The sequence below is a fragment of the Physeter macrocephalus genome, chromosome 11 (assembly GCF_002837175.3).
Source record: "Physeter macrocephalus isolate SW-GA chromosome 11, ASM283717v5, whole genome shotgun sequence".
Taxonomy (NCBI): Eukaryota; Metazoa; Chordata; class Mammalia; order Artiodactyla; family Physeteridae; genus Physeter; species Physeter macrocephalus.
In genome coordinates this window covers 182,429,642-182,449,228 of record NC_041224.1, presented here as the reverse complement: position 1 = coordinate 182,449,228, position 19,587 = coordinate 182,429,642, and the positions used below count along the sequence as shown (strand labels likewise).

The window sequence follows — 19,587 nt, the reverse complement described above, 5'->3', positions numbered from 1 at the left end:
TGGGGGGGGGGTGGGGGGGTGCGTGGGCGCTGTTTTAAAAGAGGAGTTGAAGGCACTGGGGAATGACCTAAAGCAAGCAGACACTGGAGAAAATGATCCCCTTGAAAGATTTATCTGAGGATGTACCCCGACCAGTCACCAGGTGCAACTAGAACATGAACAGGAACTGCAGTCACACCGGCTCGAGGGGTGAGATCATGGGATGCAGGGCTGCATTGCAAGGGCAGTTGGAAATTAAAGGAGGGAGCCACAGAAGGGGAACCCCCAAATTCCGTATGTACAGTCTGCTCAAGTCCTTGACCGTACCCTTACCTGTGCATGTGTAGGGGAAACTCCAGAGGGCCTGGGAAAAACCACAAGCAGGAGGTTGAAAGAACTGAGGAGACGTTAGCTACTGCCAACCACAGAAATAGTACCATGTCAGGCAGATTTTGGAATCCAGTCAAGCTAACTGCCTCCCGACAAAAAAAATCAATACTTCTCTGAGGAAGAGTACCAAATCCATAGTCTGGATTATACTTCATCCAGCACACCCAGTGCACATTCAAAAAGTACTAAATGTGCAAAGAAATAAGAAAATGTGACCCATGGTCAAAATACAAAATAGTCAACGGAGAATGATCCAAAGATGACCCAGACACAGACCCAATTATGACAAGGACATTAAAGCAGCTATTATAAATATGTTCAGAGATCTTAAAGGAAAATATGCTCGTAATGAGTGACTAGATAACCTCTACAGAAAACTTTAAACTATCTACAAGAACCAAATAAAAATTCTAGAACTAGAAAGTACATTTCTGAATTTTTTAAGTCACTTGATGAGCTTAACAGCAGATTGGAGAAGGCATAAGAAAGGTCAGAAACTACATTTCAATATAGAGACATTCTATATTTATTATAGATATTCTAATGTATTATGTATGTAAAATATATTTATATATAATATATAGATTATATATAATATATATATTTTATATATCAATAAAATGTTCTTTTAATCCAATCCAAAGAACAGAAAGAAAAACACTGAAAAAAAAAGAAAAGAAAAGTAAAGAGACTCAATGTCCTATGAGACGCTATGAAACATCTGAAAATACGTAAAATTTTGGAGTCCCAGAAAGGGACAAGAGATAGAATGGGGCAGAAAAAGTCTTTGAAGAGATAAAAAGCAAAATTCCCCAATGTGATGAAAATATCAATTTACAGATTTAAGAAGCTCAGCCAGTTCCTAACCATAAATACAACATGATGTGCCATGCTGAGACGCATTGTGCAAACTGATGAAAACCAAAGGTAAAGAAGATGTCTTGATAGCAGCCAGAGAAAGAACACAGACATACAGGGAACAAACTACATCTGGCTTCTCATCGGAAAAAAATGGTGACCGGGAAACAATAGAAGGGGGGAGTTTCATCCCAGAATTCTATATCCAGAGAAAATATCGTTCCAAAATGAATATGTAATAGACATTTTTAGATACACAAAAACCGAGGGAGTGCATTTCCAAGAGACCTGCAGTAAAAGAAAGGCTAACAGAGAATCTTTGCGCTGAAAGGAAAGGACACCAAATGGAAACTCATCTACAGGATGGAAAGGTGAGCATCAGAGATGGCAAATATGCAAGTGCAAAAACTCATCTTTTTTCTCTTAGTTTCTTAAAAAGATAATCGATTGTTTAGAGTAAAAATTATTAACAACGCGTTGTGGGGTTTATAATAGGTACAGATGCAAAATATATGACAGTAGCACAAAAGATGAGTTCATAAATGAAACCATACTCTTTCAAAGCTCTAATGACTCATGTGAGGTAGTCAATTATTCAATCTAAGTTCATCGTGATGACTTCAGCATATGCACATTATATTCACTGAAACCATATGCAAAGAGGCTTATCTAAAAAGTCGACAGAGAAATTTTTTTTAAAAAAAGGAAATCCTAGATCACACGTTGTTTCAGTTGTCACGCCTCTTTCGTTTCCTTTATTATTTTTATGCATTTATTTATTTACTTATTTTTGGCCGCGTTGGGTCTTCGTTGCTACACGTGGGCTTTCTCTAGTTGCAGCGGGCGGGGGCTGCTCTTCACCGTGGTGCACGGGTGTCTCATTGCGGTGGCTTCTCTTGTGGCGGAGCACAGGCTCTAGGTGAGCAGACTTCAGTAGTTACGGTGCGTGGACCCTAGAGTGCAGTCTCAGTAGCTGTGGCACATGGGCTTAGTTGCTCTGCGGCACGTGGGATCATCCCGGACCAGGGATTGAACCCATGTCCCCTGCATTGGCAGGCCGATTCTTAACCACTGAGCCACCAGGGAAGTCCCCAGAGAAATTAGAATGGAATAAGTACGTAAAGTACTTACTAAGTACTAAGTATTAACTAAGAAGTACTTATTAACCCAAAAGGATGTAGGAAAGAAGGAATAAAGCTACAGTGAACACACTTGATAGACAGACTTTAAGAGGTGTTCCCATAAGACTGGGGACACAGCAAGGACGCCTGTCACTTCTGTCATACTATTTTGCAGTGCTTTTCAGATACGTGCTTAACTATTCGTGGATTGTGAAATCAAATCAGACAGTTACAGCCAGCTCTTTTTAATAAGCAAAGAAAAAAAGTCTATGCATTGTACATAACAAGAGTAAATATTTTCATGAAAATTTTGTTTCAGTTACATAAATAAATATACATAATATATGTTACATGTAAATAATGTGCGTATGTGAATTAGATTATAATATAAGACACTTTTTTTTTTACCAGGATAGTGGTCAAAACAGTTGGGAAAATGTTTATTTAATAGATTATTGGAGGTCCTGGCCAATGTTACGTGACAAGAAAAAGCAACAGGGCTGTTAAGATTGAAAGGAAAGATGTGAAGGAGGTATTATTTGTAGATGATGTGATCATTTCCAAGGAAAAGCCAACACAGTCAGCAGACAAACTGTTAGAACTAACAAGAAAATCGGGACAATTTCCACGCAAGACCAACTTACCAAAAGCAGCTGTGTTCCTCTATGTCAGCAAAACCTTACTAGAAAATGTGACGGAAAGCCAGGCACAAGTCACAGCAATGGGAGGAATAACCTGGGAAAGAACGCCCAAGACCTCTGAGGAGAAAGATGAACTCTATTCAAGGACATAAAAGAAATTTGAATGGCTGGAGACATACACTGGTCAAGGAAGGAATGACGTGTTAGATTAAAGTGTCATCTATCTCCCAGACTAAGAAATACAGTGTACTCCCAACCAAAATTCCAGCTGGGTCGGTTTTGTTTGTTTCTTTGTTTGTTTGTGAGATCCATTTACAGCTTAGACCATTTTGAAAAATAAAAGCACAGGATGAGGGGTCTCAGGGGGACTGTCTCCCTGAATGTCAACACATACACAAAACCATCACTGAAAAGGATGGCACTCACGCACAGACTACCAGACCCAAGGACTAGGCGAGCACTCAGAAACAGCCTAGGAACTTGGACTGCAATGAGTGCGGCGCCTTCGGGCAGCGGGAAAGCTTCTAAGGTGGGTGGGAAACTGGCTCCTTCTGTGGAGAACTTCAACCCGGGTTTCGACTCCACACCATATGCACGGTGAGTGGTGGTGGAGCCTGCTGGGATCAAACACTTACATCTGAAAGGCTAACTTTAAATACAGCTGAAAGGAAATGGACCAGCAAGGCTGGCGGAGCACAGTAACAGCAACAGCCTGGTGGGATGTATGTCCACCCAGAACTTCAGAATGTGACCTTGTCCGGATATAGGGTCTCTGCAAATGTAATTTGGTTAAGGACCTTGGGATTAGATCACACTCGATTTCAGAAGCATTGTGAGTCCAGTGACTTATAACAGGAGAAGATGACACACGGGGCAGATGGCCACGTGAAGATGGAGGAAAGATTGGAGCGATGTCAATAGCCAGCAGGGCCTGGAAGAGGCAGGAAGGACCCTGCCCTGAAGCCTTCGGGGCAGCTTGGCACTGCCAACACCTTGTTTTTGGATTTCTTGCCTTCCAGGATGTGAGAGTCCATTTCTGTGGTTTTAAGCCACCAAGTTTGTGGGCCTTTGTTACTGCAGCCACAGGAAGCTCACACGGCAGCCTCCAAGCGTGCGAGCCGTAGGGTAAATAGCTGATGAATCTGCCACGTGGAAATCAAGAATTTCTGTTAAAGGAGGAACTCGATAATCAGCATCAGCACCCAGGGCACTGACCAGGAGAAGCTTATCCCAAGGTTAGAACTAGCAAGGGGCAGGCGCTTAGAGATGACTGCCTTGCACATTCCCAGGAAATCGCCGAGAAAATCTTCAGAAAGCAGGGCGAGATCAGAGACAGACGTCCAAACGTCTCCCAAGTCTCCGAAGAGAAACTCCAGCTCGTTAGTGCTGGGAGCATCTAAATTAGAAGAGAGACAACGCACTGCACACTTCAGAGATCGTCATGACAGCGTCCTTGCTGGGAAGGCAGGCACGGAGCTGGAGAAGGGGGCCTCCCTGGGGTGGAGGACGTCTGGAGGCCTGGGTGGTGGTGGGCCAGCCCCAGGACGGAGCGGACAGCAGTGGAGCCAGGCCTGCCCTGGGGGAAGGAAGCCGGGGAGGGATTGAAGCTTCTTTGGGCCCATGTTTGGGGCCACAGCCAAGGATAACAAGGGGGTCGGCTGCTCTCACTGTCCAGGAGAACTCTGGGGCCTCCCCCCACCGTGGGTACCGAGGGCAGTGAGCCCCTGGCTGGGCTGAGGGATCTGGAGGCTAGTGCTCCTGCCCAGTTAGTGTCCTGGTCAGGAAAGTCGGAGAAGCATCTGCAGCTCGGCCTGCCCCCCACGCAGCCCACTGGCCGGAGCCAGCATTGGCCCTGGCTACCGCACAGGCCCTCACACGGAGGCCCGCCCTCAGAGGGACCTCACACTGCCGTGGCTGAAGGCCCACCCATCCCAGGCTGTCTGGCCAGGTCCCGTCTAACTTCCTGCTGTCCCCCAACCCCCCAGCTCCTTGCGAACTTCCTGACCACACGGGATCCTGCTCTGGGCCCACCCGAGCTGGCTCATTAGAGAGCGGCCTGAGGGAGACCGGGCCTGCCCTGTCCAGGCTCCCAGCTCCAGGCTTAGCCACGTCCTCCAGGGCCACGGGCCCACACCGAGGGCTCCCGGGGCTGCCGGGCAAAGCCGCCCCGCCCGACCAAGCACCTGCGCGGGCCGCGGCAGCTCTGTTCTTGCACGCGCAGCCCCGGCCCTCCTCGGTCAGCAGGGCCTTTTGAGGCCTGGGGTAGGAAGGCACACCCTCTCCCCCCTCCTCAGACACACAGGTGTGCACACACACAGACACACGCCTGGACGCGCACACACGCACCCAGCTGAGACGCCGCACGTTCAGGTGCCGAATGTGTCCGAAGTCACTGAAGTAAAGCAGCAGCACCCTGGGGTCACAGGAGGGACAGCTGGGCCCTGCGCTGGGCACAGGGGAGGCTGCAGGCAGGACAGGTGTGAAGGCCTGAACAGGGTGGCCAGGAGGGCTAGGGCCCTATGCCTGCTGGGTGGAGGGGGCGCCAGCGGGCAGGAGGGGAGCAGCCAGGCCCATCCCTGGACAGGAAGAGGGTGGGGGAAGCGTGGTTCCTGGAGGCCAGGGCAGGGCCACAGCCCCAGAGAGGCAGGGAACACGAGTGTCCAGAGCTCAGCAGGCTCTGCAGGAGCCAGTCTCCTCCAGCACCGAGGGCCACATCCCCCTACCCTCCCTGCCCCTGCGCCGGCAGCCCAGTGGCTCCTGGGGTGCTGAGGTAGAGCTGGAGGAGGGGCCGGCCGGGCACGAGGCCTCAGCCCTGAACGCACACAGCTGGGCAGGAAGCGCAGGGGGTGCGGGGCCAAGCCCCCAGCCCCACACACTCACACCGTACAGGCCGCGGGGCCGGGCGCCACCTGGCAGAGGCTCCCTGGCGGGGCTCTGCCTGCCCTGTGGTTTCTCGCAGAACCTTGAGTCCTTCCAGGGAACTTGGCATTTCCCCTGCACCTGCCACGCAGCATCTGTCCCTGAGGCCAAGGGTGGGGCGGGACAGACCAGGACAATCTGTCCTGGGGGCCTCGGGGGCCCTGGCTCTGCACACGGACCCCCCCCCCCACCGCCAGCCATCCAGCAGCCCCTCTGGGGTCTTCCAAGAGGCCCGGACACTCCTCTGAGCGTGCAGGCCTGACAGCGCCTCTCTGCACAGCCTCCCTGCATGCAGACCAGCGGCCCTGGGTGTCCTGGGCCCAGGGGACGTGGTCCTGCTGTCTCCCTCTCCAAAGACTGCATGTCACCTCCCAGGAGCCCATGCTGATGAGCTAGCTTGCCAGTTCACGTGGCCTCCCCTGTGTGTGCACCTGGGCCTTTGGGGGGGGTCCCAGGGACACACCGGCCTGCAGGACACGTCCCGAGCATGGAGGCAAGGCCGAGACTCAGCACATCGTCTGGCTCAGCACATGCCAGTGGAGCGTCAATGGTAGACTGGCTGCCCCGACAGACCAGAGTCGAATGCTCTGGGCACCTCTACAAAGGCCACTCTGTGGTCCCCACACCCTGATGGACAGCCACAGCGCAGGGTGGCACGGTACACCCCAGGGTCCGGCGGCCACGGAGGTCTTGCCGAGCCACTGGCCAAGCTCACAGCCGTGTCCCACCTCCCCACAGGCCCCCGCCAGCCCTTGCCGGCCACGCAGCCCAGTCGCAGCCCCGATGGGAGCCCAGCTGTAGGACAGCGATCGGGAGGCCGGCCCGCAGACAGTGGGTGAGACTGCCGGCCGGCAGGGTGCCCAGGAAGCCACCAGAGGACCAGCACCTGCCTACACCCAGCTGGACCCACAGCCTCTCGCACTCGCACCCAGGGCCGCCCCACCGGGCCGGCCCCCAGACCGCTGCTCAGAAAGACCCGCGCTCCACCGCCGGCGCCTAGGCCACGTGGGCCTCCACTTCTCAAGCACAAAACGGCCAGGACCGTCCCTCCCGGGCTGCCTCGGGGGCAGCGGGGGCGGCGCCTGGTGCCCTCTCCCTTCCCGGGCCATTGTGGTGACCACAGTGTGTGCCGTCCGCCCTCCAAGTCAGCCCGTGGCATCGAGGGAAAGAGGTCACGAGCCGGGTGGCAGAGGCCGGGGAAGAGGCCACAGAGAGGAGCCTCACCTGAGACCGGCCGTCACTGGGTCGACTTCCCGAGAACAGAGAGAGAGAAGGGAACTTCCAGGGCTGCCGAGGCCCCTGGGGGTTCCCACCCCATTTTTAGCTGAGAGCACTGAGGCAGAGCTCGCCCCCCTGCCCCGCCCCGCCCCAGGCCCTATCGTCTGGACGTAAAAATAACAGCGAGGGCTCCTAACGATTCACCTCATCTGGGAGCCTATGCTGGGAGCCTGCAGACGGCCACCACTGGCCAGATGGGCCACACCAGCCACGGGCACCTGACAGAGGAGCCCAGCCCCTCAGGCGCCCCGCCTCTGGAGCTGCCCAGACCGCTGCTGGGAGAAGACACCTGGACTGCCCGCCCAGTGGGGACCCAGCTTCTGGGTCACTGCTTGCCTTGCAGCTGTCCCTTCCCTGCATGGGGACCCAGGGAAGTAAGAGAACGCTCGAAGCCGACCTGGAGAAGACCAAGGGGCCGAGAAGCTCAGACAGGTCAGGGCCAGGGCAAGAATCACACACAGGGCACGGACCTTGGGCTGAGCGTGGATCTGCGTACAACCAGTAAAAACGGTGACGGCCGGCCTAGGGTCGGGGGAAGCAGCGGGGCTCCGTCCCTAGGCCGGCCAACATGGCAGGCAGGCCTGGGCCCACATCATCTGGCCTGAGCTGGGCTGGCCTGAGCCAGCCCGACTAGGGTAGGCCAGGCAGGGCTGGGCTGGGCCAAGTTCGGCTTGAGTGGATGGAGTTATGTGGAGCGAGATGAACTATCCCAGCCTCAGCTGGGCCACGCTGGCCAGAAGGGCTGTCCTCAGCCATGCGGGACTGTGCACTGAGCTAAAGTGAGCTCGGCTGCCCTAAGCCAAGGGGACTCTGGGCCAAGCTGGGTGGACTGAGCCAGGTGAAGGGGGCTTAGAGAGAGGCTGTCCTCAGTGGGGCCAGTGGAGCCGAGCTGGGCTGTCCTGGACCAGGCTGCTTTGGAGAGACAGGGAGGGAGCAGGCTGCTCCAACTGAGCAGAGCCCAGGACTCAACCATCCTAGGCTGGCTCAGCTGGGCTGTCCTCAGATGAACTAGGCGGACCTGGACTCTGCTGGACTGAGCTGGGCTGTCAGAAGAAACGGCTCAGCTGAGTGGGGCCCGACTAGCGTGGTTAGGTGGGATAAAAGGGGCAATCTGGGCTCACCTGGGCTGAAGGCGCTGGGCTGGGCTCTTCTCTGCCGAGTTTGCCTGCCCCGGAGGGGTGGGCCAGAGCTAGGGTTGGCTGAGCTGACCTGGGTTGAACTGGGCTGAGCTGGGCTGAACTCAGCTGAGCTGAACTGGGCTGAACTAGGCTGAGATGGGCTGAGCTGGGTTAAACTGGGCTGAACTGGGCTGAGCTGGGCTGAACTGAGCTGAACTGGGATGAGCAGGGATGAACTGGGTTGAACTGGGCTTGGTTGAGCTGAGCTGAACTGGGCTGAGCTGGGCTGTGCTGAGCTGTGCTGAGCTGAACTGGGCTGAGCTTGTCTGGTCTGAGCTGAGCTGAGTTGAACTGGGCTGAACTGGACTGAGATGGGCTGAGCTGGGCTGAATTGGGCTGGGCTGAGCTGAACTAGGCTGTACTGGGCTGAGTTGGGCTGAACTGAGCTGAGGTGAACTGGGTTGAACTGGGCTAAACTGGGCTGAGCTGGACTGAGCTGAGCTGAACTGGGCTGAACCGGGCTAGGCTGAGCTGAATGAGGCTGAACTGGGCTAAGGTGGGCTGAACTGGGCTGAACTGAGCTGAACTATGCTGAGCTGGGCTGGGCTGAGCTGAACTGGGTTGAACTGGGCTGAGCTGGGGTGAACTGGGCAGAGCTGAAGTGGGTTGAACTGAGCTGAGCTGGGGTGAACTGGGCTGAACTGGGCTGAGCTGAGCTGAACTGGGTGGAATTGGGCTGAGCTGGGCTGAACTGGGCTGAACTGAGCTGAACTGGGCTGAACTGGGCTGAGCTGGGCTAAACTGGGCTGAGCTGGGCTGAACTGGGTTAGGCTGGGCTGGGCTGAGCTGAGTAGGGCTACATTGGGTTGAGCTGGGCTGGACTGGGCTGGGCTGAGCTGGATTAGCTGGGTGGAGTGGGCTGTGGGGTCATCCTGGCCCGCTTTGCTCAGTCAGCTAAATTGAACTAAAATGAACCATGTGGACGCAGCTCAGATGAGTTGTTTTGCTTGAGATGGGATGTCGGGGGCTGAAGTGGGCCAGGCTGGATCAAGGCAGGCTGTTCTGGGCTGAGCTGACTTGAAATGCGCAGGACTCGTTAGGGGGTGCTGGGCTGTACTTACGAGCTGCTTGGTCTCAGCTGGTCTCAGCTGTCCTGACACCAGGTCATCTGGGCTGTGCTCAGCTGGCTAGCCGGCAGAATAGAGTAAGGTGGCATTGCTGAGCTGGGGTGCAGAGCCGGGGTGGGCTGGGGTCTGGAGCTCCAAGGCCAGGGCATGTGCAGACAGGCATGGGAACCAGAGGAGCCTGAGAAGGGCTGAGGAGGGGGATTGAGGAGGGCTCTGAGGGGTCTTTGTCCTCTCTCCATGAGGCCTGTAATCGGGCTCCCCTGGGGGGTCAGCAGGGCGGGTAGAGCGCCAGGGGGCCTGGGCTGGTCAGCCAAAGGGTGGAGTGAAGGGGCAGCCATGGCAAAGCAGCTCAGGGACCTGAAGGCTGACCCACGGCTGCAGGTAGCAGGGGTCCGGTGGGTGGAAGGTAGATCCGCCCACAGCAAGCCCACAGGGACTTTGGAGTGGGGCGGGGACACAAGGCGATTCCTGGGAGGGGGGACGCTGTGGACCCCCAGGCCCTTATGCGGTCTGTGGTTTGGAGCAGAAGGGCCGGCTTGACGGTTCCTGGGGTCTCCCTGATCCCCAATGGGGCTCTGGGTTCGGGTTACGAGTGGGAAAGCAGCTTGGTGATCCTGGGGGTCTCTGTGTCCCAGGCCTGTGTTCCCAGGGCTATGGGTGGGGCAGAGGGGACAGACTGGTGGCTAGTGGTGTTCTCAGGGTCCCTGATCTCCAGTGGGGGTCTACGAGTGGGGGCAGAAGGGTAGCCTGGTAACTCCTGGGGGGTGGGGGGTCTCCCTGGGTCCCCGGGTGCCGACAGAGGGCTCTGGGTTCTGAGCCTCCACCTCAGGGAGTGGGTTAGCGCCTCCACTCAAGAGCCCCGTGTCCACGCACTTGGGGCTGAGGGCAGGAGTCCCGGCCAAGGGCAGTGACAGCCACTGCTTCTGCAAGGATTCACCGGAGGGCGTCCCTAGTGGAATCAGGAGATGAGGAAAGGACCCAGGAGGAGCCATCTGTCCCCCAGAGCTGGGGCAGAGTCCCGGCGTTCCCTGCACTGGACCTCCCCACCTCCACCCCACAGCCCACCCTCCAAGGGCAGCAGTTAGCCTGGCGCATACGGGCGACAGTCCTGAGGCCAGCGTTGACCCCTGTCCTGCCCCCACAGTCTCCGTCCACGGCCCATCCGTCTACTCCTTGAGCTCCTGTTGCACAAGTGCTACCAATGCCACCTCTGTGACGCTGGGCTGCCTGGTCACGGGCTACTTCCCGGGGCCGGTGACCATTACCTGGGACACAGCGTCCCTGAACAGGAGCACCCTGGCCATCCCCGCCGTCCAGAACTTGAACTCCAGCCTCTACACCACCAGCAGCCAGGTGATAGTCTCGGGCGAGTGGTCCAAGCAGAATTTCACCTGCAGCGTGGCTCACGCTGCGTCCAACACCACCACCACCAAGGCCGTCGCTGGTGAGCCGGGTCTGGGCCAGCCCGTGAGACGGCCAGAGGGGGTGGGGGAGGCCGGGCAGGAGGGCCAGGGAGGAAGGGCTGGGGGCTCAGAGAGGCCAACCCCACCCCTGCTGCCTCTGCCGCCAGGGTGCACCAAGAGCTTCCCCGACCCCTCCGTGAAGCTCTTTTACTCCTCCTGCGACCCCCGTGGTGACACCCACACCACCATCCAGCTCCTGTGCCGCATCTCTGGCTACACCCCAGGCAGAATCAAGGTCACCTGGTTGGTGGACGGGCATGAGGCCCCAGACGTGTTCCCGCACACCGGCCCCGAAAGGGTGGAGGGCAAACTGGCCTCCACCTACAGCGAGCTCAACATCACGCAGGGCCAGTGGGTGTCCCAAATCACCTACACCTGCCGGGTCACCTATTACGGCCTCACCTACGACAACCACGCCCGCAGGTGCACAGGTATGGCCCTCGCCCTCGCCAACACCCAGCCGCCGGGGATTCCGAGAGGGGGGCGGACTCAGCCTCACTCAGCCCCTCCCACACACAGCCGAGTCCGAGCCCCGCGGCGTGAGCGCCTACCTGAGCCCACCCACGCCCCTCGACCTGTACGTCAGCAAGTCACCCAAGCTCACCTGCCTGGTGGTGGACCTGGCCAGCGCAGAGGACATGACACTGACCTGGTCCAGGGAGAACGAGAATCTAGCGTACTCAGACCCGCTCGTCATCGAGACTCAGTTCAACGGGACAGTCACCGTCGCGTCCACCGTGCCGGTGGACGTCAGTGACTGGACTGAGGGCAAGACCTACTCCTGCAAAGTGAACCACCCGCACCTACCCAAGGAGATCCTGCGCTCCATCTCCAAGAGTCCTGGTGAGCCGCAGGCTGAGGGGAGGGGGGCGGGCCCCCCAGGTGGGGCCCGGCTGACCGCACACCCGTCTGCAGGCCAGCGTATGATTCCCGAGGTTTACGTGTTCCCGCCACCCAGGGAGGAGCTCCAGACCAAGGGCGAGGTCACCCTCACCTGCCTGATCCAGAACTTCTTCCCCGCGGACATCTCCGTGCGGTGGCTGCGGAACGGCGCCCTGGTGCAGGCGGACCAGCACAGCAGCACGAGGCCCCACAAGGTCCGCGGCTCCATCTCCGCCTACTTCATCTACAGCCGCCTGGTGGTCACGCAGGCCGACTGGCGGCAGAAGAGCAAGTTCACCTGCCAAGTGGTCCACGAGGCCCTGTCCGGCTCAAGGACCCTCGAGAGATCGACGTCCATTGACCTTGGTAAATGATGGCCGACCTCCCTCCCTCCCCCATCCCAGGGCTCCATCCTGCTGGGGCAGGCGAGGGGGCCGGCCAGACCTTCCGTCCATTGTCAATAAACACTCCAGTGCCTGCTCAGAGCGCTAGGCACGCCCGTTCTTGGGGAGCTGTGGGGCAGGGAGCAGCGTCTCGGCACAGGGTGGGGGACACGGCTGAGGCGCGGCTCCATCCAGCATCGCCGTCTGTGTCAGAGGCCCTCCCCGCCACCCCACTATGGACTCTACCCACTCAAAGGAGCTCTAAGAGCCAGAGAGTGGTCCTCGGGGAGGGGCCACAGAGACCCCAGCCTCTCCTGGACGTCCCGGAGGCCTCAGCCTCCACCCCCGGCCTCCTGCCAGCCCCTCTGGACACAGACAAGCCCCCAGGCTCCCAAGTCCAGCTGCACACACAGGCCCTCCAGGTAGAGAAATGGGCCAAGTCAGACCCCCGCCCCGGCACAAACACGCAGGTCCCTCCACCGTCCCCTCCTGGGCACAAATGGGCCAACCCTGCACAGGGGCCAGTGCGGAGCCCACTCCTCTGACCCCTGCCTTCTGACCCCCCATCCTACCTGCGTGGTCGCACCAGGCCAGGGTCGGCGCCCAGCGTCCCCACCTGGCGGCTCAGCCTCACTCCACCCTGAATCGATCCGGGGAAGCGCCCAGCCCTCGCACGCACCCTCACACTGTCATGCCCGCTGGTGACAGCGCTCCGCACCCACCCGAGTCACGCGGCACTGCCAACCGCTGGTGGCATCTCACACACACGCACAGGTGGCCTCCCGAGGCCCGCCCTCGCTCCCAGGCCACACTCCCCAACCCTTCCCCGTCACACCTGGGCCCCTGGGCCCACCCGTCGCCCCACATGGCTTCCTCCTGCAGCCAGCCCCTCCCTGTCAGCTGCACCCCACAGATGGACAGTTGGACACACAGACACACACTGATGCACATGGACACACACACGGACACAGACACATGGGGACAGAGACATGAACACATACAGATGAACACACGCAGACACACATACTGATACACATGAACGGACACACATGGACAGACACACTGACGCACAGGGACACAGATATACACGGACACATATGGACACAGACACTGATATCAGCACGCGGACACAGACACAACAGGCACACAGACACACATGGACACAGACATGAACACACAGACACACACAGACACATGGATACACACAGACATATGGACACTGGCGCACAGAGACACATGCGTGTGGACACACACGGACACATACTGATACACATGGACGGACACTCTGACACACACGGACATGGATATACACAGACACATATGGACACAGACACACGGGGACACAGACGTGAACACACACATGAATACGCACAGACACACATACTGACACACGTGGACACACACATGGACACACACGGACAGACACACACGTGGACAGCACACAGGCACCCACCACATCCACACAGAAAGCAGCACATGCACAGCCCACACCCTGAACACGAGCCCAGAGCAGAGGCCGTGCTGGGGAAGGACGGGGCCCAGCCCCAGGACAGGAGGAGCCGGGGGCCAGGGGCAGCTCTGGGCTCCCGCAGACTGGGCAAGATCCGTGGGGCCAGGCCCAGCCCTCGGGGCACCCACTGCGATGATCCGATGGCCCTAGGCGCCCTCCCGGGTCCAGACGCCCTCCCGAGGGCTCCAGGCAGGGAGGCCGGCCTGTGTTCCTCAAGGGGCCCCCAGGCTGGCGAGAACAGAGCCGAGTGGGCACGGGGCCCAGGGGGCCGGACTGGGCGGCCACAGGCCATGCGGTGGATGGACGTGGGTGCTCCACAGGCCGGGGGACCCCGCCTGCCACGGGGCAAGGAGCGGGGCGGGGCAGAGCTGGAGCTGAGGAGAGGGGCCCGCGGGGCTGAGAGGGGCGGGCAGCAGTCAGGAGAAAAGCCGGAGAAACGCTGGGAGAGGAAACGCCAGCCACCTGAGAGTGGGGGGACAGCAGAGGGCAGGGCACGGTGCCGCGCCCCACGGCCGCCGGCCAGCTCGGGGGCTTCCGGCCCCCACCCTCCAGGTCCGGCTGGTGGCTCTGGGCAGCCGCAGGGGGCCAGACGGAGGGGCTGCCCAGAACCAGGCGCCAGGCCCGGCCAGGCCCGTCCTTCCCCGTCGGACCCCGAGGCCAGGGGCTGACCGCCTGACGCCCGCAGAGCTGGCCCTGGAGGACCCGTGCGCAGAGGAGGCCGAGAGCGACGGGCCGGAGGGGACGTGGACCGGCCTCCTCACCTTCGCGGTGCTCTTCCTGCTCAGCGTGAGCTACGGCGGGGCCGTCACCCTCTGCAAGGTGGGCACGGACGCCCCGTTCCAGGGCGGGGCGCCCGGAGAGAGGGGGAGCCTCGGCCTGGGCACAGAGTCCCTCACGCACGCCGTCCTCCAGGTGAAGTGGGTCCTGGCTGCCGTCCTGCAGGAGCGGCCGCGGGCTTCCCGCGACTACACGAACGTGGCGCGGCCCCGCCTTCTCCCTCCTCGTGGGAGCATCCCCGAGGCTGCCAGCTCCACCCTGGGCCAGAGGAAGGAGCACACCAGCCCCCAAGGGGCCCGAGTCAGGGGCCCAGCGACCAGCACATGGGCGCCGAGGGGCCCCAGCTCAGCCCCAAGGTCGAAGGCAACGGGGGGCCCACCTTTCACAGCCCCACACCGCCCCACTTTGCGGCAAGTCCCAGAAGAGCATCTGCTGCCTCCACAGAGAGACCTGGGCTGGCCGTGGGTGCCGGCCGCCCCGGGCTTCTCCCAGGCCCCTGGGCTTGGGCCCACACCGGTGCTGACTGCACTGCCCCTGAAACACAGTGGCGGCCCGCAGCCCGTGGCCCAGCCCACGCTGCAGCCCAGAGCCGCGTCTAGGACTCCGAGTCGCAGCCAGCCCGATCCAGCGTCTGCGTCCAGCCCAACCAAGCCAAGGGCTCGCTCCCCAGGCTCCGCCCCGCCCTCCGCGCCCCCAGGCCCAAGTGCGCTGCCCCCCACGCCCTGCTCCTGTCCCGGGCCCGCCCTCCCTGCTGTCCACCCCCAGGCCCCGTTCATGCCGAATGAGGTTGCAGAGCAGCCCTTCTGGGGAGAGGCCAGGGGAGTTTCCAGGGCTGCAGGCAGGGCCCTCGGCTGTGAGGCAGGGTCCCACAGCAGAAGGCGCTTGCCCAGGGGTCCGCAGTGTGGCCAAGTCAGCCCTGGAGCACTCACCCCCATCCCCCGTGCCCTCGTCTGACCTCTCTCCTAACTTTTCCTAGTAAAGTTCATTAAAGAATCCCATGCCACCTGAGCGTACCTTGGGGGAGGTGCATGTGGTACCTCGGGAGCAGGAGGTGCCCCCCCCGCGAGGACGTGGACAAAGGGCCTGAGGGAAGGGGGCAGAGGGCCGCTCTGGGTCAGGAGGACCCAAGTGTCCAGCCAGCCTCCACCTCAAGAGTCCGTCAATGCCCACAGAGACCCCGATTCAGGCTCCACCATGCCTGCGCCACTGGCCCCCAGCCCAGACTCACCGCCCCTCCCCGCACAAAGGTAAAAGCAACAGTCCCACTCCCCCTGGGCAAACCCTGAGGGGCTCATTCAGTGGTCAGTGCAGGAGGCCGCAGGAACACAGCTGCACAAGCACCAGGGTGGAGGCCGGCATCAGCCTCCTGGGGCCCCAGTCACCACCCAGCCGTCCACCCACTGAGCTCACGCAGACAGGCCAGTCCTCAGGCCCCATCCCGCCAGCCAGCCCGGACGTCCTGATGAGCAAGCGAGAGCTGTCTGGGGCTGGCCGCCACCGTCCTCGAGAAGAAAGCTGGGAGCCACACAGGTAGGAGCCACAGGCACCAGGGAGAGGGCCGGCTGGCCAAGCACAGAGGTGGGCATGGGCTGAGCCTCCTCCTGAGGGTAAAGAGCTGGAGAAGCCCGCCCACAAGGGTCTCTAGTCCCACGGAAACGGGGCAGAGCACATGAGCACATGTGACACAGGGCAGGACTCCTTCATATACAAAGAGCACTCAGCAACCAATGAAAAGAAAGAAATGTGAGCAGTGGGTCCTTCACGGAAAGGAAAAACCGGGTGGCCAATAACAGGAAGAAAAGGTTTCAATTATTAGGAAAGGTACAATAAGGAGGAAACTAGGGGCGGTGAGTGACCCTCTTGGCCTCTTTGAGGACCTGTGAGCAGTTAAGACCATTCTTCAGGGCCCGGTGGCCTCCTTCCCAGCATACAAGTGCCCAGACTCTGTTGACAGGAGAGTCCACTTGTGGCGAAGGCCCTTCTGAGAGCCGCCATCTGCGCTGGGAGACCAGGCGTCCCACGGACTCCGACACGGACCATGCAGCCTGTGGAGGTCGGGCATAGAAAACCCAGGACTGGGCAACTCTGAGGCTCGTCCAGAGAGCCCGAGTGTTTGGTTCCAGTAGAACATGAGAGGGGCAGTAGAGCACTTCACCCAAGGTCAAGGGCGCAGCCCTGCTCTGCTCTGCCCCCTCACACCGACACTCACACACTCACACCTGCACAGACTTGCACACAGTTTCAGGAAACCAGACCCCAAGACCAGCCCCCACCTGCATGCCTCTCTCAAGCCGAGGTCCAGGGGCCTTCCTCTCCATCTCCTGAGCTGGGAGCCCCTGGGGGCAGAGCTGAGTGTCCCCTTTCTCTGACTTGCACCCCGGATCGTGAGACCCACCTTGGAATCCAGGACGAGGGCCACAAGGGCTTAGCCCACAAGGACCCCTGTCAGCTGGGCGTCGTCACACACGAACAACGTGCATCTTCCCCAAGTCAGGAAGAAAGGCGGTGAAGTAGGAGATAGGTGGGCCCCCGGGGCGTAGCAGCTGGAGCTCGCCAAGCGGAGCAAACCGGAGCTCTGATGTCCCTGACACTCCAAGGACAAAGTCAGTGGCGGGAGCTGAGCCCTGCTGGAGTAAAGAGATAAGACGACCACGTCTCTCGCTCCTGAGGTCAGGGAAAGCTCCCCGACTGCACATGCGCAGGAAGCCTCCTCGGGGGTCAAAAAGGGAGGGGGTGTCACCCCATCATGTGTTGTCAAACTTCCCGTTAGCCTTTGCGTTGGAATCTGCCTGGTCAAAAAGATACGCACTTGTCGGGAGGGCCCTAGGACAGGTCAGATGTGGGAAAAGAGGCGAGGTAATGGGCCAGAGGAAGACAAAGATCCGGGGGATGTGCCCCGTACCAACCATCTGAGCACCCCTTTACTGCCTTCACCAGGGAGGGTGCTCACCCTCTCTCTCCAGGTGAGCATTTCTCCCTTGCTCCTGTCTTAAATAAACTACTGCTCTATCCCACATGTTGTGCTGTGCTTCTAATAATAAACTTTATACCTGCTCTTTACACTTTTTGCCTCCTTGAAACATTCTTGCTTCCAAACGGGGCAAGAGCCAGGGCAACGTTGCTTCTAGCCTCCAGGCCCAGGTGGTCTAGCAGCTAGAATTCCTGGTTTTCATCCAGGATACCCGGGTTCAATTCCTGGGCAGGGAGCTAGGATCCCACTTCAGGACCGCTCGCTGCTGTCTCTCCGAGAACAGTGGCGGTCACCCCCCTAGAGGGGCTGGCACGCTGGGAGCACAGCCCGAGAGCAGGCCCGCAGAGAAGACCAGGAGGATGCATCCCAGCCAGCCAGCCGGCCGGGCTCCAGACCCAGCAACCCTGCGGCACCGCCCTCCCCAGCAGCAAGACCCCACCTTCTCGGGCTCCCCTCTCCTCCTCCTCTTCCTTCCTCATTAACCCACCACAGTGGGTGGAATGGTGCCGCCAGGCCCAGAAGTTATGTCCACGTCCTAAGCCCAGGAACCCGTGAAGCTGATCCTATTCAGACGAAGGGTCTTTGCATATGTGATTGAAGTTAAGGATCTTAAGATGAGATTGTCCAGGTGGCCCTAAATCCAGTGAGAAGCGTCCTTACAAGGGACAGAGGAGGAGAGATCGGACTCAGGGCGGGAGGTCGTGTGAGGGCAGAGGCAGAGACTGGGTGATGCCTGGGACGCCTGGGCCCACCAGAGGCTGGGGGCAGGACGGACCCGCCCCTGGAGCTTCTGGCGGGATCAGGGCCCTGGGACACCTGGATCTCGGGCATCTGGCCGCAGAGCGTGAGACTGAATTTCTGTCGTTTCAGGCCCCTCCGTGTGAGGTCCTTTGTCGCGGCCCCAGGACACTCACCGCCAGCCAGGAGGTCTTGGCCGGGCCAAGGCCCCTCCTCCTTCCGAAGAAGCCCAGGGAGGACTCGCCGGGCCCCGGCTCCTCCGTCCCGGCTGCACCCGCACTCGGCAAGGCCCTGACCCCCCAAGGCTCTCATTAGTCTGAACAACTGTGTCCACTCGGGCTCAGGCCCTTTCCCCAACCGCTGCGACCGTCAGGTCGTGCAAGAGCCCACCTCCGTCCGTCTCAAGTCCAAGCTCTTCTTTCTGCCCCGCATTCCATGCCCGTCTCTGCCCACAGCAGGGCAGTGCTGTCCTCGTGGGGGACTCCGGCCCCCGGCCCCTCACTGCCCTCCTCTGTCTCCTCCACTCCTGCCAGGCACTGCCCCAACACTCACCCCGAGTCTCACGCCTCCAGCTCCCTCGGGGCGGCTCCAGGGGACCCTGGGGCTTCAGACCCCCGGAAGGTGCAGGGCCCCAGGACCTCACGGGCCGGCAAGAGGAAGGGTGCTCAGGGCCAGTCAACCACGATGCAGGCGCCGCCTGCTCGTGAGAGCGGCGGGCGTGGGGTGGACCAGAGTCCGGCAGCCCGGGAGGAAGTGCCCCTCGTGGGCCGTGCTCTGGGTGTGCCAGGGTCCGTGATCAAACCCCAGAAGTCCCTCGACCAAGCCAGGTGTGTCTGCCCACCCGGTGCCCTGCCCCAGGCTCCCCTTCCTCCATGCATCTCCCCCTCCCAGCCCACCTGCCCCAGCTCCCATCCTGGGCCCACCCCTCCCCCAGGGAAATGCTGATCTCCCCCCCTCCACCTGCCTGCAGCTCTCCCCGCAATGGTGTCCATCCCGGGAGCGGACCATAGGTGCCTGTGTGTAGCTCCAGAACCTTCTGGGTGTGAAGAAATGAATGAACGTGCTAAAGCAGGTGCAAACCAGGCCCCACGGCCCCTTGCGTGCCCGGGCAGGGGCCACCTCCTGAGGGGCACCGGGGAGGACCGAGCAGCTGGGCAGCCGGCAGGGCCCGTGGGTGGGAGAACCCGGGGCAGGGAATCGGGTGGATGCAGGCGGGGGCAGGCCCTCAGCCACCCCGACCCACAGGACTGCAGGCTCCAGGCAGGGGGGGCCCACCCCCCCGTCCAGCTTCAGTCGAGGGCCCCGCTGCTGCTGAGGCTGGCGGAGGGGGGCCGCCCCTGGTAGTGGCCAGGAGGGAGAGGCTCCCCAAGCTCACAGCCGCCCTGTGGCCTGAAGGTCTGTGGGGCCTGCTCACTGCGGTCACTCTGGCAAG

General features: G+C 59.8%; 1 gene segment (V, D, J or C); it reads left to right on the top strand.

The window, feature by feature from the left end:
- Positions 1-9,767: 9,767 nt before the first annotated feature.
- On the top strand, positions 9,768-19,165 carry LOC102983700 (Ig mu chain C region membrane-bound form-like). The segment is given in 10 exon segments: positions 9,768-9,837; positions 10,576-10,875; positions 11,002-11,325; positions 11,414-11,737; positions 11,810-12,142; positions 14,355-14,488; positions 14,582-15,149; positions 15,694-15,976; positions 18,689-18,982; positions 19,126-19,165. Coding segments are annotated over 10 exon segments (2,670 nt in total).
- Positions 19,166-19,587: the final 422 nt, after the last annotated feature.